Source organism: Dermacentor silvarum, chromosome 7 (genome assembly GCF_013339745.2).
Source record: "Dermacentor silvarum isolate Dsil-2018 chromosome 7, BIME_Dsil_1.4, whole genome shotgun sequence".
Taxonomy (NCBI): Eukaryota; Metazoa; Arthropoda; class Arachnida; order Ixodida; family Ixodidae; genus Dermacentor; species Dermacentor silvarum.
In genome coordinates, this window is record NC_051160.1 from 71,801,054 (window position 1) to 71,819,524 (window position 18,471).

The window sequence follows — 18,471 nt, forward strand, 5'->3', positions numbered from 1 at the left end:
TTCGTAGCAATCATGTCTTTCCAACAATATCACGTGGTGTGCCACGTGGTGTGGCAGTATAACTGGCCTACTCACTCGTATGCAGCTCAGTGCGTGGCGTGCAGACGGCCTCGATGTTTTCGTCCGCAGCGTCCAACGCCAGCACGGCGGCCACTCGAGGCAAACCCGTGGCGCACATTGTTGTGAAGTTCCGGGCACATCGCAACTGCTTGAAGTGTAACCTGCGATGGACAATCAAGAAAACCAAACTAGAAACACATTTTAGAGCGTAGCTATTAGGCGCCAGTTCCTGGTGCGAGCGGCGGCGTCGTCCCTCTTACCGAACGAACGAGCACAGCGAAGGATGAAAGAGCGAACGCGGAGCGCGGATGAAAGACGGCGATAACGAAGAGAGCGGAGGAAAGCGGAGGAGGAGGGTATGGCGAAAGCGTGAGAAGAAACGTGGAGCGCCGCGCAAGACGGGCTTTGCGGCGTCGATGGCTACGAGATGGCGTCAGAGTAGCGCGAGTCGTCTGTTCACCGATGATGTCATCGGTACCACATATGGAAACAAAGCGCTGCATGAGCGGAGGTCTCTCTGTGGCGGCTGCTGTGAATCGCGCCCACACGTCACCCACGCGCTGCCCCTCGCGATCTCCCGAATAGCGAGGCATTCGCGCCACACTTCGCTCCGTTTGCAACGTGTCGCAAGAGACCGATTGTCCGCGCCAGCCAATTTATCGCCAAATGAAAACACGTATAGAGCAGCGCTGAAATTTCGCATTTAGGTGTGCAGTAATCGTCGGTGAATTTTTTATTGCGATAGCAACTATATGGACACTCAAAAGCAGATTTCTGCCGTCGGCGTCGCCGTCGTCGTCGCCGTCGCCGTGAGGTTCCGTATGACGTCAATGGAGATGAAATCGTCGCCGCGCGCCGAACGCTGTATGTGCGAGTGAAAGAGCGCGAGGGGCGCGCGCTTTGACGGGGAGTGAACGCACGGCGTAGAACAAACACGCGTTCTGCGCCGTGCTCCCTTAAGGGCTGCAGAAGTAGGCGTCTCTTTCCTCCTTTACAATCACCATATATGCAGAGCAAACGCGCCTTCTTCCGACGCGCGAAAGGCCGTGGGGGAGGGGGAGGGGGGGAGGGAAGGGAGGCGACGTTGAGGTGCGGCACCAAATGCCTATTTATATCAGAGGCTCCGGCAACAGTCACCAACGCCGCACGCATTTTGAGCGAACGCGGGCAAAACGCCGACGGCGTCGACAACAGTTCTGCGTGTTGCCGGTGCTGCTGCATGTCCAAGTTTATACAGCTGATGAAGCTAATATCAATACTCCGTATAGCTCTCTACAAATGTGCTATCGCAATTGATGCTTCGCCTTTCAGGTGAAACTGCGACAACTTTTTAGGGGCGAAGCTCCTTATAGCGGCACCCGTTCCGTCCCCGTCGTCGTAGTAGTAGTGTGCAACCAGTCTGAGAAAAATGAGAAAAAAGAAAAAAAAATGTGGTTGATCCCTCTTATATAGGAATCGGTATAGAACACGAAAGTGAAACGTGTCTTCACAGAAGTAGTGTAATGTTTATTGCACATTGATATATAATGTCTATTGGTGTTTTGTGGCTAAAGCGCCCTTAGGCGTTGATGCACCCACGCTGACGCCTAGTGGCACGTCTCCTCCATCACGACTACCAACGTCGATGACCATGAGCAACCGTCCTGCATATGGAAGCTGCACTACGCTGCACACGCTAGCACAACGCGAAAGACGAAGCACGTAACTGACACACTAATACAACGCGCAAGACAAAGCACGTAACTGAATCGTCACCGAGTCAAATCAGCGCGTACAGCGCGTCGTAATTGCAGCCTCCGCGATCAACTTCAGAAACATTTTCAGAGCTAATTGCGGAGGCCACGCTCCGCTGTGCTGAGTACGGTGAACGCCACCTAGGTGGTGTTGGTAGTGCTTCTTGATGCCAGCGTCCCTTCGAATGCTGGCATCGAGGCGTCGTAGTATAGTGCCTAGAATATACATACTAGTGTGCCGACCGCCGGGCGTTTCCAATGGGAGACGCTGGCACCGCCGGTGATGCCTTCCGCCGGAGGCCCCCACACGGCGACACTGTTTGGGACCGTGCTAACCGAGCGGCGCATCACGCGTCGCTTGCGCTTCGGGTGCACTTCGGATGCGCGTTCGTAAGCGCAGTCGGTTGCGGCGCGTTGTAGCTTTCGAGCAAGTAGCATGTGGTGCCTCCGCATGTCATTGCTGGGTTTCTTTCTGTGCGCGTGGTTCGCACTTGTGTCTGTTCACGGACGGAACCGAGATGTCGCAGAAAACGAGGCGTAAACACAGCACCTGTTTTGTCCCATATTGTACAACTGGATACCGCTCAAACAAGGAGCAAGTCTCATTATTCAGCGCCTGTTGACTGGCCAGAACGTTTTGGCGAGTGGGAGAAGAAATAAGAGGGCTGATCGAAGGCTAACTCTGGCGGCTGTCGCTTGTGAGAAACACTTTAATAATTGCTACATTGAGCGCTCGTTCAAAATTAATCGACGGTGTTTCGCCCATGAAAATGTGCCCTGTTTAATTACCGTCATTTATGGTAATTAATTTAATTTATGGTAATTAGATACAACTTGGTGCGAATTTAGCATTTGTGGACATGTCTCGCATATAATAGTTTACTGTGGAAAAAATTTTCACTTTGGAAACCACGTATTTATTTATTGGTATTTTTCGAAGAAACACCCCGTATAGTGTAGCGTTATAATGATAACTGTGCATACGATCGTTTGTAAGTGCAACGAAATCATATTCTTTCGATTACGCTTTGCACCTCAACCAACGCTCCGCAGAACGAAACGGGCTGGGACAGCCCATTGGCGTCTGTCGCACACGCGCGCGTTGGCTAGAGACGCCGCTCGGCATAGCACGGTCCGTACGGCTATCGCCGTCTGGTGGCAGCCGGCGGAAGGCATCATTCTCCGTGCCACCGGAAAGCCCGCGGTCGGCACACTAGTAAGTATATTCTAGGCACTATAGTCGTAGTGCTGAGACCACCGAAGCGTTCACTGTCGGTGCGCGTTAGTGTCATAATGCAGTACTTCTCTTTTCTGCTCGTAGGCGGCGGCACCGCCCCGAGCAAGAGCGCGGGTACACGGAGGAGTGTTAGATATATAAGGCGCGTCTGTGTAGCTCTCTGCAAATGCGTTTGTGGCGCAATGGGTTAAACGCTCGGCGATCTATCGTCGCGGACCGAGAGGTCGTGGGTTCGATTTCCAAATTTTGCATGTTTGTGGAACTTTTTCTTCTGGTTTCTTTCTTTGTATTATGTTCTATGACGTATTTCCGTGACGGAAATACGTCAGTGAAGTCTTGGTGGACCCCGGCATAAAACACTTTCGTGTTAAAAAATCCCGAAGTTGTGTCCGTAGCGCGGAATCGAACCAGGGACCCCTCGCTTCCGAGCGCGCGGCGTTAGCCCACTACGCCACGAAGCGGACATGGACACACGCACCACGATGGCAATAAATACCCAACATTAACGAAAGGCCGCGTTTCTAGCGCGTTTCTAACGCGTTTGTGCTAGCGCGTTACGGCCCGTGTAAGAAGCTGGTGTAAGACGCTGTGGCCTCTCCGCATTACCTTCAACGCGTTTCGAACGCGCTGCCCAAAGCGGTGGCAAGTCAAGTTCAAGTCGAGGAGCGTTTATGAATACGGGGGGTATACTCTCTCAGCAGTCATGTGATGGCGTCGGCAAACGCGGTGCACGTTCCGGCATGTGTAAATGGCTGCGTAAGAAGCTGTGGCCGCTCCCCCTTACTAGAGAGTACTGCACGTTTCTAACGCGTTTATGCTAGCGTCCCCTTAAGCGGGAGATCCGATGATTCCCTCCGGAGCTTCGCCCCACTCATCATCATTCACCCCGTGGATATGCTGTGATTTTTTTTATTGCGACGGACACTCCAAGCGAATTTTCGACGTCGGCGTCGCCGTGGTGCTCCGCATATATATAGGTATGATATATGCCTACCCATTCCGTACATTCGGGTTATATTGCTGCACTATTCAATCACCAAAGTTGCTCAGACCAGGTCTTACGTTCTTGACTAAGTTATTCCTCAGAATTTTAAGAATAGCAGCCCGGAAACAAATGTCACGAATGCTAACAAACACAGCGCATGCCTTTTATCTTAAATATTCTCATCCTACTAAATATTGCAAATGCAAAACAATATCAGTACTCAAAGCTCAAATTGACGTAATTTTGCTGACGCGGCTCTTTATGGGCAGCGTAGTGGGGCCTTATGCGATGTCATTGCAGGCTCTACACGGCGTGTCAAATTTTTTAAGGGTGCACGAAATTTCGGCGCATCCGCGTATGTCACGTCCACGTTAGTCGGGTCCGCTTATACTTCGAACACCGTCCCAGAAGTTCAAGCGCCGCGCTAAACCCTGCTCTCGCAGTCAGTGATTCGCCGTTCGGGCGAAACCGCCAATCCTCTTTAGCAGAGATTTCTTACCAAAGGCTCGCATCGAATGAGGAATGTTCTTGCTTCCTCATAAATTTCCATCATTCCCCTACTTGTTCACACAGAACCTATATCGATATATATATGTATATATATATGTATATATATATATATATATATATATATATATACTCGCCCGAACGTGCTACATAAAAGTGTTTTTTCCGAGCTTGAAAGAAGCCCGCGCATACACGCAAAATTGCCGCGCGACCGGCCGCTTGAAATACTTTGCATGTGTTCGCGGGCTTCTTTCACGCTCGGAAAAAAAGTACTTTTACGTAGCACGTATTCTGCAACAGAAAGCTGTATATGGAGTTTTTCATGTTTCTCTACAATTTTCTCGTTGACACTTTTCATCTGATTATTACATTTGACAAGTTGATTAATTAAGACTAATTATGTAACTAGGCGGAATGGGGGAAAAGTAATCTGAGTATCTCCAAGCGACGGCAAACAACATTACCTCGGTTCTGTCCAGCTATAACGTTACATTTGCATATTTTTAAATCTTGGAGCATGGCAAGGTGGACACCCTGTATTATCTCGAGTGATAAATAGGCGTATACTCACGCGCACTGTTCCTTCAACTCCTGCTCAGTCTCGGCCATTCTTGTAGTGTCGGCGTACGGTATGAAAGCTCTGCCGCAGCCATCCAGAATGGACACGGAGCAATCGGCCGTCTCTTTCAGTGGGCTGCCGAGCGTAGTGCCTGCAGGAGAGAAGTCAGCCGACTTCAGCGATTCCTTCCGCTCTGAACACATTTACTGCGACTGCAACGGGCTCTCACAGCGCACACTTCCATCTTCTCCAGAACGAATACTACACTGCGATGCACAAAACGTCGTCGTAGGCCATTAAACAAAAAATATCAGAAGAAACTTAAGCACTTCTTATGAGTCGTGAAAGCGAAAGCATTAATGTCCATTTGAACGCCGCTGGGCGGTCTTGCGAGTTATGAACACCTCGCGGGCCAGCGAGCGCGTTGCGACAATTGACACGTTTTGATTAGGCATTACCGAGGCTACAGTGCCTAGGCACTGTGCCGTGCAGTCTAGGCACTGTGCCGTACAGTCTAGGCACTGTGCCGTACAGTCTAGGCCACGACCGGCTCGTGGTCTAGGCACTGTGCCGAGGCGCAGCTAGACAGCAGGCGAGAACTTGTGCGGACGAGGAACGCGCGGATAACGGACTTCCGAGAGCGAGGGTGACGTGACGTCGCGGCGATCGCCTCTCCCCCTCACGCAATACCGCGGCAGCACGTGCGCCCTTTCGCCCGCTTTGCTCCGCCGAGGCCCGAGCCAGCAAGCGCGAGCCAAAGTCGCGAGCGCGGCCGTGACGTGGCGTCGCAGCCAATGGGAAGGTTCGCTGCTACAGACGCCGCCTCATACGCTATAGTCTATGACGATTGGGTGAACTTGGCGCAGCAAACGCACTACTTGGCCACCGCGGCGGGCGAAAACAAGACGCCGGTGTCCTTGCTCTTTGACGAACGTGCCAAAGACGCTCAATATAATCAATAATGGTAATATATAAATTCCCTGTAACAATATTCCCGACAGGAGACCCAGCATAGTCACAGCTTCGCTGGCTTCCATCTTCACGATAGTGGACGGGCACTTTCTTTTTTCTTTTTTTCTCTCTTTCTTTATTTATTTCCTTCCTTCCTTCCTTCCTTCCTTTTGTCGTCGTAATGGGGATATGCTGCGTTTACGGTGGTATGAGCCATTGCTTAAAGGGGTATGAGCCATTCATTGTCTTACGTAATGGACAGCTTTAATTTTGAAGAAAATTAATTTCGAAAGAGAGAGATAAATGAGATGCGAAAGGCAGGGAGGTTAACCGGAAGGTAGATATGCAGTTTGCTACCCTTCACCGGGGAAGGGGTAAGGGGAGACAGAAGGATAAAGAAAAATACACGCACATAGAAAGAGAGGGAGATCACAAACACACACACAAAGGAACTCAGGAGTGTCACGTCACAGTCTATCAAGCAGGTCGTTTGACCGGAAGCACTTCAGTAGCGCCCTCGTCACCTTATGGTGTGAATGCCACATCATCCGGCACTCTCAACTGCTCAGGGAGCGGCCAGTCGTCGAGGCGTGCCAACGCCGTCCCGAGCGACTGTCTCTGGGAGCTGTAACGGGGAAAATGACACAGGATATGTTGGATTGTTTTCTCGCAGCCGCCACCATCACAGGCAGCACTCTCGGCCATTCCGATGCGGCAAGCAATTAAAAGCATTCGTAAACGATACCTCAAGCCACAGACAGTCGGCAGAGAGCGTTGTCTCGATTCGGGAACGTCCAGATGTAATACGTAGTCGGAGGGATGGGTCCAAGCGGTACAGTCGAGTATATCGGAAACCTGGCGTGTTCCACATGGATCGAGTGGCATCACGCGCGAGTATGAGAAGCTTTGTTGCTGCATCGGTTCTTGAAAGTGGGATGGGTTCCTCCCCAACATTTGCGTGAGCCCTCCTAGCAGCTTAATTGACCTATTCTTTGGTCATGATGCCGCAGTGGCCTGGGAGCCACGAAAAAGTAATGTCATGTCCTTGTTCTGCTATAGTTGGTCATATATATGCCTTATTTCCAGCACAAGTTGTCTTGTGGTCTACAACGTAGAGTGGATAGCAGACACTGCAGGGCTGCCTTCGAATCAGTAAATATACTCCATTTTCGTGGTAGATCTTCATGAATCATGTGAAGGGCGCTGCGAAGTGCAGCAAGTCAATGTTTTCCGGTGAGATGTTTTAAACTGAATTTAAACTTTGAACTCGCGACGCTGTGCTGCGGCACCAAATGCGTGTCTTGCAACTGGGCGCAAGGGGAACTGGCCACTCTTGCAACCGGGCGCAAGGGGAATTGGCCACTCAATCTCCCACGCAAAATGAGGAAAGCGGGAAGGCCGCGATGGAAGGAGGGGGGGGGGAAGCTTTTACTCTGTCAACAACTGCGCTCGTACTTTGCGCTGGTGTGGGTTGTCAGGCACACCGTATCTTGAAAGCGATCTCCACACGGTTCTGACCTACTACTATCCCTACTCCGAATAGCTCTCTACTAATTTGCTATCGCAAGTGATGCTTCGCCTTTCGGGCGAAACTGCGACATGTTTTCTTTCGTATTTATACTCACCCATTGTTGACAATTGGTTTAATGTTCCAGCTTGGACGTGAATAATCCTGCCTGAGTCATGCACGTTCAAAAGTGGATTAGGAAGCGTAGAATTTTTTTCCATATTGACAGCAATAAAAAAATTGACCGACATATTATTAAACTCCCTAATGCGAAATTTTAGCGCAGCTATACGCGTGTTTTCATTTCGCGATGTATTGGCTGCCGCGGGCAATCTGCCTCATGCGGCACGTTGCAAACGGAGCGAAGTGTGTCGCGACTGCCTCGATAATCGGGAGATCGCGAGAGGCAGCGCGTGGGTGACGCGTGGGCGCGAGTCACAACATCCGCCGCAGACAGACCTCCGCTCATGCATCGCTTTATTTCCATATATGGTATCGGCGCCGTCATCGGTGTACAGACGACACGCGCTACTCTGGCGCCATCTCGTAGCCATCGTCGCCGCAAAGCCCTTCTTGTGCGGCAGTACGATTTACTTCTCACGCTTTCGCCATCCCTCCTCCTCCGCTTTACGCCTCGTGGCAGCGAAGGCGGAGCGCCTTCGCTGCACCCCCTCCTTCTCATAAGGGGGTGCAGCGAAGGCGCTCCGCCTTCGCTCGTTCATCCTTCTATGTGCTCGTTCGCTCGGTTACGATGGACGCCGAGGGACGACGACGACGATCGCCACAGGAACGGATATGTGCTCTGGCACCACGGAAACAGAGAACATGAACGCCTGACAGAACCTTCATATAGCTAGACGCAATAAACTAAGGAAATTTGATTATTTTCACGGCTCCATCGGCAAATGTTGGTGCGTTACAAATCACGCACTTGCGCGTGTACGGTATACTTATGTTCCGGCCTCTAAGCTCAATTGCTAATCAAAATATGAAGTGTCAAATTTTAAGGTAACTAATCTTCTCTTCTTTCTGGGGTTTTACGTGCCAAAACCAGTTCTGATTATGAGGCACGCCGTAGTGGAGGACTCCGGAATAATTTTGACCACCTGGGGTTCTTTAACGTGCACTACAACGCAAGCACACGGGCGTTTTTGCATTTCGCCTCCATCGAAATGCGGCCACCGCGGCCGGAATTCGCTAAGGCGTTGCTCAGCAGCGCAACGCCTTAGCTGACTGAGCCACCACGGCGGGTTTAAGGTAACTAATGATAGAGCTTTTGCAGTTGCCACCTTCCTAAAAAAGTCGCAGTTTTGCCGGAAAGGCAAATCATCGATTGCGATAGGTAATTAGTAGACCGCTATACGAAGTAAGGATGGTAGTTTTATAGGTCGTTTAAACCTGTAAACATTCGCTTACTAACTAAATTAACAAGCCTGGTGTCACACGCACACGAGCAAACGCGAATACATCTCACTCGATGACCGCGGAAACTCGCTGTCAAAACGCTGGAGTGAGTAAGCGTGATAACTATCAGCACTGGGATCCTCTGTTCCCATCGCAAATATAGCTTTCGAGATGGGCCAGCGCGGCCGCGCCATACTCAGCAGCCGCCAGAGTAGAACGCCGCCCCCCCCCCCCATCTCCCTTCCCCCCGGTTCCTTGCACGCGACGGAAGACGGCGCGCTTCTTCCCCGCTTTGCCCCCTTGCGCGCGCAATATTGAGCCAATGTCGTCGGCACACCCTTGCACACTTTCACTCGCACATACAGTATGCTCTAAAGCGAAAAAAACAACTGCGATAACCAAGACGCAGGACCAGAAGGAGGCACACAAACACACAGTCGCCGGACTTACAACTCTTGTAAGTCCGGCAACTGTGTTTGTGTGTGCCTGCTTCTGGTCCTGCGTCTTGGTTATCGCTGTTTTTTTTTTCGCTTTAGAACGTGAACCAAGTAGCCCAGCAATTCACGCTTCTAAGATACATGCTGCCCGCGGCGACGATGTTATCGCCATTGGACCTTATATGGAACATAACGCCGATGGCGATGGTGACGGGGATGACGGAAATGCGCCTGGAGTATCCATGTAATTGCTATCGCATTAAAACACATAAGTTATGACGTCGTTCCAGTCCATCTACTCGAATATTACTCTCGCCTGGTCGTACTAGATGTCTGCCATATGTACTATGGGAACATCTGAAGCAACGTCTATGTAGCAACCTGTTCTGGCCAATGTTACGGCTCGTGCCTTTCGTAGATAAATTTGAATAAAGAGAAAAGAGGCAGGGACATATATAACGCCGGCCGTAGCCGCATCATCTCATTCTCTCGACCGCTTTGGTGAGAAAATTATGATAGTGTGTTTCCTGCCATAGCACTTCACGCGCGGCTATCTGTGGCTATCATTTGAGATGCGGAAACCGTGCCAAAGGTATCAGGAAGCGATCATTTAATAGGCACCCAGAGTAATTGCATCACTGCTTATAAGACGCTTGTGAACGGTGAAGGGACAACCATCGTTCTCTCTTCACACACGCTGAGCTTTGCATTTCCGCCTCCCTGCGGGCTTTGTTACAGAACTTGAGAGCTCTGTCAGCAACGAAATAAGAGGGAGAGAAAGAAAAACAACTGTATTTACGGCATAACGAGGTCGTTTAGTTAGCTTGCTGGTGGTCCGAAGGGCGGCGGCCAATTGCTTGCCACGACTGATTCGGCCTAGCTAGCTAGTTCTGCTTGAATCTGCTATTGCGACGAAACAGACTTTCATATTTTGTACTCTCGCATTGTATGTGTACGTACAGTGCATATTAAATCGATGTTATTGTTCGCCTTTTTAGTTTGAGAAATATTTGAAACGGAGTGTGTGTGTGTGTGTGTGTGTGTGTGTGTGTGTGTGTGTGTGTGTGTGTGTGGTGTGGTGCGTGCGTGCGTGCGTGCGTGCGTGCGTGCGTGCGTGCGTGCGTGCGTGCGTGCGTGCGTGCGTGCGTGCGTGCGTCGTGTGTGTGTGTGTGTGTGTGTGTGTGTGTGTGTGTGTGTGTGTGTGTGTGTGTGTGTGTGTGTGCGTGTGTGTGTGCGCGCGCTGTCATTGTGGTCTATTAGAATACAATACAGTCAATGATCATCGCCAAAAAATTAACTATAGGTCCGAGCAAACGCCGTCAAAATGCGGGACATCACGTCGAGCTCGTGCAGCAACTTCAATGCGGCGTCGTCACCCGTCTCTTGTTCTCGCTTTTTTTTTTCTGGTTTACCAAACCTCTTGTCACGATAACAGTGGCTTTGTTTGGTATACTGTGGTAGACAGACAGACAAATAACTTTAATGAAGGTCCTGAGAAGCTCCGTTTCCCCCTCTCAGGTAAGGTAATTTTCTAAAGTTGCTCTATTTTGCGTCCCTTTATAACAGTGTACCACTGTATTGAATGCATTGCACACTCGCAATATGTGCTGTTGTCGTTGCCTAGGTATATCGTTGTGTTTGAGGCAAACAAAGTAATTATTGTTCGAAATAATCATTTAGGGTGCCTTGTATAATTCCCCACTCCCTTCTGCCACTTTTCACTCCTGGCTATCCATAGGACGGTAGGCGAACAAAACCATGCAATTTTTTTTTTTTTTTTTGATGAGACGGCATAAACCACCTAAGCTAGCTGAGACAAGAAAAGTACCTCGCTCGACCTATAACATATTACAAGACAGCGACGGCAGACGGCTCCCCTGCGAACATTCCCACAGAGAGAGAGAGAGAGTGTGAAACTGGCGGAGGAAAAATAAAACCTTATTTGTGCCGCTGCCGGCGCTCACACGAGAAAATGAAGACGTGACCGGACATACAAGGCTGCCCTTGCATCGTGCCCACGACGCCGATGTCAAAGGCTCAATGCGAAGATAACGTCGTCTCCCGTGTGTGATACATAGAAACGCGTTCGTTCACTCACCCTCATCGGTGGAATAAGCATTTAAAAATAAAAAAGTGATGCTGCAGGCAATATTGTCGTACCAGTACTTCAATATTCCGCTTCGGCCGCCAGTTGAATTATAACAATGCGCCGTGTCGGCTGGGATTCTCCGCATAATGAGGCACGAAAATACCAGACGTATGCTGACTTTCTTCAAACTTAAATTAATTGCCTGCTTGGGATTAATAAGTCGTCGTGTATATATTGACTGTGCAGGAACACCTAACTAATGAGTACTGACACGTATTTTAGAAGTTGCATAAACCAAGGACATGCTTGTCAATCATGAAGAGATTACGTCACTTAGCGAATGTGAAGGCTGGAAGCACTTATAAGACAAAATAATTATGATACAATAGTTGGTCGTGAAATACCGAACTCGTGTCATCAACATTGTCCCGGCCCCATGACACAGAGAAATATTGGCGACGTCGTTTAACAATAAGGCCAAGTGTATAATGACGTTGCTGAAATAAATACACACAAGAATACAGCGGCCCGTCTCTTCTGGTTGAGCTCAGTTATCATGACGTCGTGTCGCATCCACCGCCTGGGCTACGAAACCAAAACTGGGTCCGTATGCGCAAGAACATCTCACGCTGCTATTGTTCGCAAGAGAAAATTCTAGCCAATCCTGACTCTGGACATATCATTAGCGAAAGCGCGCAACCAATGGCACTGAGTACTTACGAAGGAAATGCTTTTTGAATTCGGCCCCTGGTTCATAGGAACAAGTATTATAGTAAATTATTTAGCAGGCTCCCTGTCAATATTTTTGTAGTGTTTAGAGCGTATACATGGACCTTCATGTGACGCAACAAAAAAATTGCATGCCAAAATTGTCGTGCCAGTAATCCATTACCGCCCTTTCAGTTATAAAGTATTTGCAGATCTACGTACAGCAGTATATGATCGGCTTGACATTCCAACAAACAACACTAAATAAGTTATTCATGGCGGACGAAATCTGGAGGGTGGACTGAACAACTGTTGTGGAACGCGCACACATGTTTCTGTGCAGCTTTGCTGTTTATCCACTTCAGTCACGAATTAGTGTTCTTAAGGCCTCCAAATTTATATACATTTTTCTGAAAGTTCGGCGCAAACTATACAAAAAATAATTGGAACCCGTTGTATGAATATTTAAGTCACTTCGGGTCACTCTACATAATTGCAAAAATTACCTGATTAGAAAATTAGGCTCTTATAGGTGATGCGCTGGATCATGGAGAGAGCTGAAATATTTGTTGCAAGTAGATGCATTGGTTATTATTGTGTCGGCAGCCGGAAGAAACACGACTTAACAACACAGACATAGAGCAATTTGTCGAGCGTCTCGTCAAACCTGGTAGCGCATCTCTCAAATTACCATAGTTTTGCATTATTCGCAGTACTAATGTGACTTATAACATTGTTTATGGTGCCATGTTCAATATTGTTCTTCTTGTCACTAGTCGCGTATTAACATTCCAAAGTGTGTTGTGTCTCCATATGTATTTGCCACCCGATATTTAGCCTATTCCCTCTTAGTGGGTACACTCCATAAATGTGGATCATTATTCTTATCATCATTATCATCGCCGTATGGAGACACCGTGACTGAGCGGGTCAGTTTTGTAGCAGCTCAGTTTTGGCTAAACTAGCATTCAGTTCCAAATCCAAAACAAATTTCAACAAAACATAGCTGCTATTACAACTTACCACGGCCAGAAAGCTTTATCTGTAAACAGTACTAATTGACGGTGGACCAAATAACTACTTCTATTACTATATTGGCAAGTACCATCACACTCTACGGACACTAATACGTGCAAGTTACCTATATATCGACTAATATATACCCAATGCAATTCCCTATGGCCTAACAGGAAACTAATAAAACGTTTTACTATAGGGTAATATAAACTCCTATTTTAATTCCTACCGAATTCCGCTGGAATGTACTCGACCAAAGGAAGATGTTAAACCAGTTAGTGCACAGTTGTGAATGTTTGTGGTGCCAGACGTAAGTGGTGGGAAAAAGAGACGGACAGCACGACCTCTTTATTGAAAAAAAAAAAAAAAACTGGCTCACACTTGCACTTCCACTGTGGCTTGTGTGGGTGCATACCGCATTTGAAGGCATTCGCATTCACTGAAGGAGACGTGATATGACGGCACGAGAGCTGCAGAAGCCTATTTTATCAAGAAAGGGGGTGACTTATCTACATTAGTGTCCCTTTGGTGTCACTTTACAAGGGCGAGTTGCGGTTTTTAGAAATGGCCGCGGGATATTTTGTAGCACCTCTATACGAAACGTTCATTCACGGCCGGCCACACCATACTCTTATTTGGACAGGCATCTGATTTCCTTGCAGATCTGGGGTAGACCAAGTGGCCAGAGTGGCTGTTAAGCTGTCTTACGCGCATGCGCACATTTAAACTGCCTATTTCTTTGTTTTTTGTCACTTCAAGAGAAGCAGAAAAAGAAAAAAGGTGAATACCACTTCTTTTAGGGCAGAGGAAGAGCCAGTTTTCGTCGATACAGTGAAGTAGAGATACAAGCGTCTTTGTTTCTTTTTCTGTCTTTTTTTTTTGTGCTACTATTTGTGGCGAGATTGAAATACAGGCGACAGCAGCGTCGCCTCGTTAGTGTGGATAGGTCGATGATTTGGCCTAATTTTCTGGTTCGGAAACGCGTTGACCGCAGTCAACTGGTCTTACATTGCCCTCTAATGGCACTTTTTTTTTCTTTTTCTTTCTTTTTTGCACGAAACGCGCATAATGTATCTCTTTACTTGAAAGAAGCGAGAACTGTCATACAGCGGGGGACTAGTACTAAGCCCATTCTCTGTTACGGTACTTTGTTTAGGCTTTTTGCATATGTTTCGCTTGCGTCCCTCCTACATTGTTAATGTTGTGGTACAAGTTAATAATTACCGCATTCTCTGCGAGTCTTACTGGTTTAAAAGAGCCTCTATTCCAGTAAACAGAGGTAAATTAGCAAGTTGAGATACACTGTTAATGATTTCAATTAGGGCATGCTAGGCCACTGTGACTGTCAGTACGATAGTAGGGTCATCAGGTTGCTTCAGACGAGAATTTTTGTTATCGCCTTTGCACTGTTACGACTCACGATAGCGATGCGATCACGCTGTTCGTTATTTGAGGAGCTAGAATCATTTGGTTCTCTTATTGTGGTCCCTCCCTGGCGTCACGCTAAGAACGCCACAATGCAGAGCGAAAGGAAATTATCCTATCGCTAAATATAGCGACGCACCGTATGGTTGAAGTCACTCTTACTTAAAATCTGTAGTGGTAATTCTGATGCTACCATTGCTTGGGCAATGTGCGATGTATACGCTGTCTCCGCTATCGGCCAACTTTGATATGGCACCAGCCTGACAAGGTCGCTCATGATGGACATGACGACATGACGGCGACGAAGTGACGACAATGGAATCACGAAGAAGGAATCATGTCGATGGAAGGACAAAGGCGGTATGACAACGACAACATGACGATGAGAGGACGATTCTGAAATGATGACGATGTTATAACGTCGACCGCATCACGAATACAGCGACAGGACGACGGGAGGATGACGGTATGACGACAATCGTATGACGAAGCGTAATTTTGTAGTTTTGCTACAACGTTCACTTCCATATGGGAGTAACTTATATTCCCCTAATGACTGCACCTTTTATGGAGTATACGAAAGAGTCAAGTGCTGCTATGCGGTTGTGAAATATCGAACAGGTGCCGATAACTCTGAAAATAATATTTAAGAAACGACAAGCGACACTCAGTACTCTACGCGACACATCTGGGTATCAACTCTACCAGTATACGCATCCAGTATATATGTACATACATAGCAATGCTCTGAGCTCGGAGCGCGATGCATGATTTGTCCGGTGAGCAGCTGTATCTTTTTTCCGAAATTAATTCTTATAGGCTCCTTCACATGAGATTTGTCTGTCTACACTTGCATGGGTTGTGAAGCTGGACGCAATTGACGTTGATTGATAGGAAAATTGACGCAATTGACATTGATGATAGTAAAAAAAAATCACCGCCCAAACACTCCGTACAGATGGTTAACCGGTGAAGCTGAAACGTGCAGCCCCGTTGTTTATCACTGGGTTAATCCCGATGGTACATTAAATTATTTTTCAATTATTGGTTACGTCTTTGTGTTCCTTAATGAGGTTACACACACGTTCGGCTGCGACCGAGAAAACGACGTCACTGACGCTATGCCCGCCGTCCGCCGTTGTCGCCATTGCCGCTTGCGATTCTTCGAAATTAAATTGCTTCAAAATTAAATCTGTCCGTCACGGTAAGACAACGAATGGGTCACAGCCCCTTAAGCAATGGCTCATACCTCCGTAAACGCGGCCTCCCCATTACGACGACAGAAGAGAAGTGAAATTCTACCATTCTACGCTGGAATGATGAGCGGCGACGGAGCCAGCTGTGGAAGAAGGCGACGACGCTCGAGCCATTGCTGATGATGATAGTTTTTGCGTACAAGCGACGGGCGAACGAATCGGCTAGCCACATACAGATTCGCTGTAAGAAAAAAAAAAACAGTTCCGCGCATTACTGCACAACTCACCGCACATCGCGGCGCAAAGTAGGCCCAGGAGAAGTAAGCGACACATGACAGCGTCTTCCAACGGAGGCAGGGTCCACAGGCGCCAAATATTCGAGCGTTTTCTTGTCTCCGGAGCGCACTAGAACGTCCGGTCGTCCCGAGACACCACAGCAAAAGTTGAGAAATGAAAAAGGAAGATCTCTTTTGCTCACTAAAGACGCGCTGTAGCGAATGCCAGATGCGTCTTCGGCTGGACCGACGTAGATAGAAAGAGAAAAGGAAAGAAAAAAAATGAGGAGAGAAAATGTAGCGACAATCAAGGGCCTGGGAACAAGCGTGAAGGTCCTTAGCTGGAAAAAGAAAGCGTGTTTGTTTCCTTTTATTTTTCTTTCGAGAACAGAGATGTCTGAGAAACTGTGGTGGGCTTGCGATATATTTTTTTCGTACTTTTATTACGTTTTTTTTTCTTCACGTCTTACACTTTCCTCTTCCTGACTCGTTCGTCCTTGGCGCCGGCGTCCCTCAGGTGAGTTGTACAAACTCTTGCGCAGCAAACATTCAAACGTAACCCAATGGTAATTTTGTATTTATAAACGCTGCGCTCAAGAGGCCTTGTTGCAGAAAGCCGCAGTGCTTAGTTCGTAATGATGATCAAAAGGAAAGGTCGAGAAGAGGAGGGGTAAAGGGGGTGTACGCCCTTGCAAAAGGGCCTATAAGACACTGACAGCGCCCCGCACGCAATTTTATACGGACGAGCACTTGAATGATTCGGTAATTGCCCGATAATGTGTGCGGTCATGCTCAGAGCATATTATGAGGCCTGCTATACAGGAGGGTTGATTGCGAAAATCGTGTTACGGCAAATGTATCCATCACGCGTTGTGTAATTCGTGGGTTTTATCATGTAAGGATTATTTTCCGCGGATTATGCATTCATTTCTTATCACCTGTAGAAGTGAGCGGCCGAGATCGAGGCCGAGAACGAAGGCGTGGTGTCGAGCCATGCAATGACCGCGGGTAATAAGATTGAAAACTGAAAGTAATCGTTACCTAATACGGCCACTGCAGTGGTCATAAACATGATGACGATTATGATGACGATTACGACCACAGAAACCAGGTTATGCAACGAATGACTGGTATTATCTGGAATCAATGGTTGACATGACACCTCACACTTGCTTTCACTGATTCCGGGAAATCTCTAGCCCTAATGATCAGGTCTCACTGAACGAAGCATTAAGAACAATTGCGAACTGGTGTAGCACATGGCAGATGATCATAAATAGTAGAAAAACGGTAGCAATGACCATAACACGTAAAGAGCAACCACTTGAATTCACCTACTACATCAATAACCAACCTTTAAGCATAGTGCATATATACTACAAGTTTTGGGAGTGATGATAACCTCTGATTGGCGCTGGAATAAACACGTGACGTTCGTTACACAACAAGCGTTCGGAAAATTGTGCTACCTTCGGAGCACACTGGGTCACTCAACGACCGAAAGAAAGCTTTTGACGTACAAGACGTTTATTAGCCCCATAATGGAGAACGCTGCAGTGGCCTGGGATCCCTGGACAGAAGCTAACAAATTAAAACTATAGAAAGCATCCCAAAAAATCTATTAGTTCATCTTCAACTGTTATAGCTGGAAAGTATCCCCCATCTAACCTCCTACAAAAGGCAGAACTATAGAAAAACTTGAAACGAGGCGTTATCATGACTGTTCAACCAAAATAGGTATCTGAGCTTAAATGCAGGACTAACACGTTCATGTACTCTTTCTTTCCTCGGACAATTGCAGACTGGAAAATTAACGCCTTATCTGCTGATCTGGTTGAACGGCCAAATATTGATTCATGCTTACAAGCGATCAGAAATTGAGCGCCGTAGGCACGTTCACACTTGAAGTGCGTGCGCACGTTATCATTTTGTGTATTGGAATCAATGTTGATACTTTTCTTTTTCTTTTTTGTGCTTCGCTTGTACGCATTGGTGCGTGTGTGTCCTTTGATGTTTTCTTTTCTTTTGTTATGTGATTTTGTTTTAGTGCACTGAGCTTGTACTGGGTTGTATTCCTGTTCCCACTCCTGCCCTCCAAAAATGGACGGCAGTATGCAACAAATAAATAAATAAATAAATTAAGTAAAATATCAGAAACTCGCTGCGACGGGTGATTAGGATATGATTTCTTTAATCGCGTGTATTATATAGCTCACATTCGGCGTTTGAGGTATTTATTTTCCCAAAATTCCGCGTGCTTTATTGTTTGCTTGCTTTTATTTCCACCAGAAAATTCGAATTGTGTTTCGGTCAATACATGTTTTTCAAATGAACTATCACTAACTTTTTTTTTTTTTGAGCGGTTCATTTGTAGTGCCGAC

The 18,471-nt window shown here is 47.5% G+C and overlaps 1 protein-coding gene across 1 annotated transcript; it reads right to left on the bottom strand.

The window, feature by feature from the left end:
- Positions 1–67: 67 nt before the first annotated feature.
- On the bottom strand, positions 68–16,275 carry LOC125947150 (uncharacterized). Its single transcript, XM_049671526.1, has 3 exons — positions 16,103–16,275; positions 5,094–5,232; positions 68–221 (listed from the first exon to the last, which is right to left on the bottom strand). Exons 1-3 carry the CDS (start codon positions 16,146–16,148, stop codon positions 68–70), a joined length of 339 nt encoding a protein of 112 aa, XP_049527483.1. The 5' UTR covers positions 16,149–16,275.
- Between the last annotated feature and the right edge of the window lie 2,196 nt (positions 16,276–18,471).

What these genes read in the sequence shown, in the direction of transcription:
- LOC125947150 (XM_049671526.1), bottom strand. Translation starts at nt 16,148, where the DNA reads ATGTGTCGCTTACTTCTCCTGGGCCTACTTTGCGCCGCGATGTGCG. An exon ending in ACTTTGCGCCGCGATGTGCG is followed by an intron (nt 5,233 to 16,102) that starts GTGAGTTGTGCA and finishes TCTCTCCTGCAG; the next exon opens with GCACTACGCTCGGCAGCCCA. An exon ending in GAGTTGAAGGAACAGTGCGC is followed by an intron (nt 222 to 5,093) that starts GTGAGTATACGC and finishes TGTCCATCGCAG; the next exon opens with GTTACACTTCAAGCAGTTGC.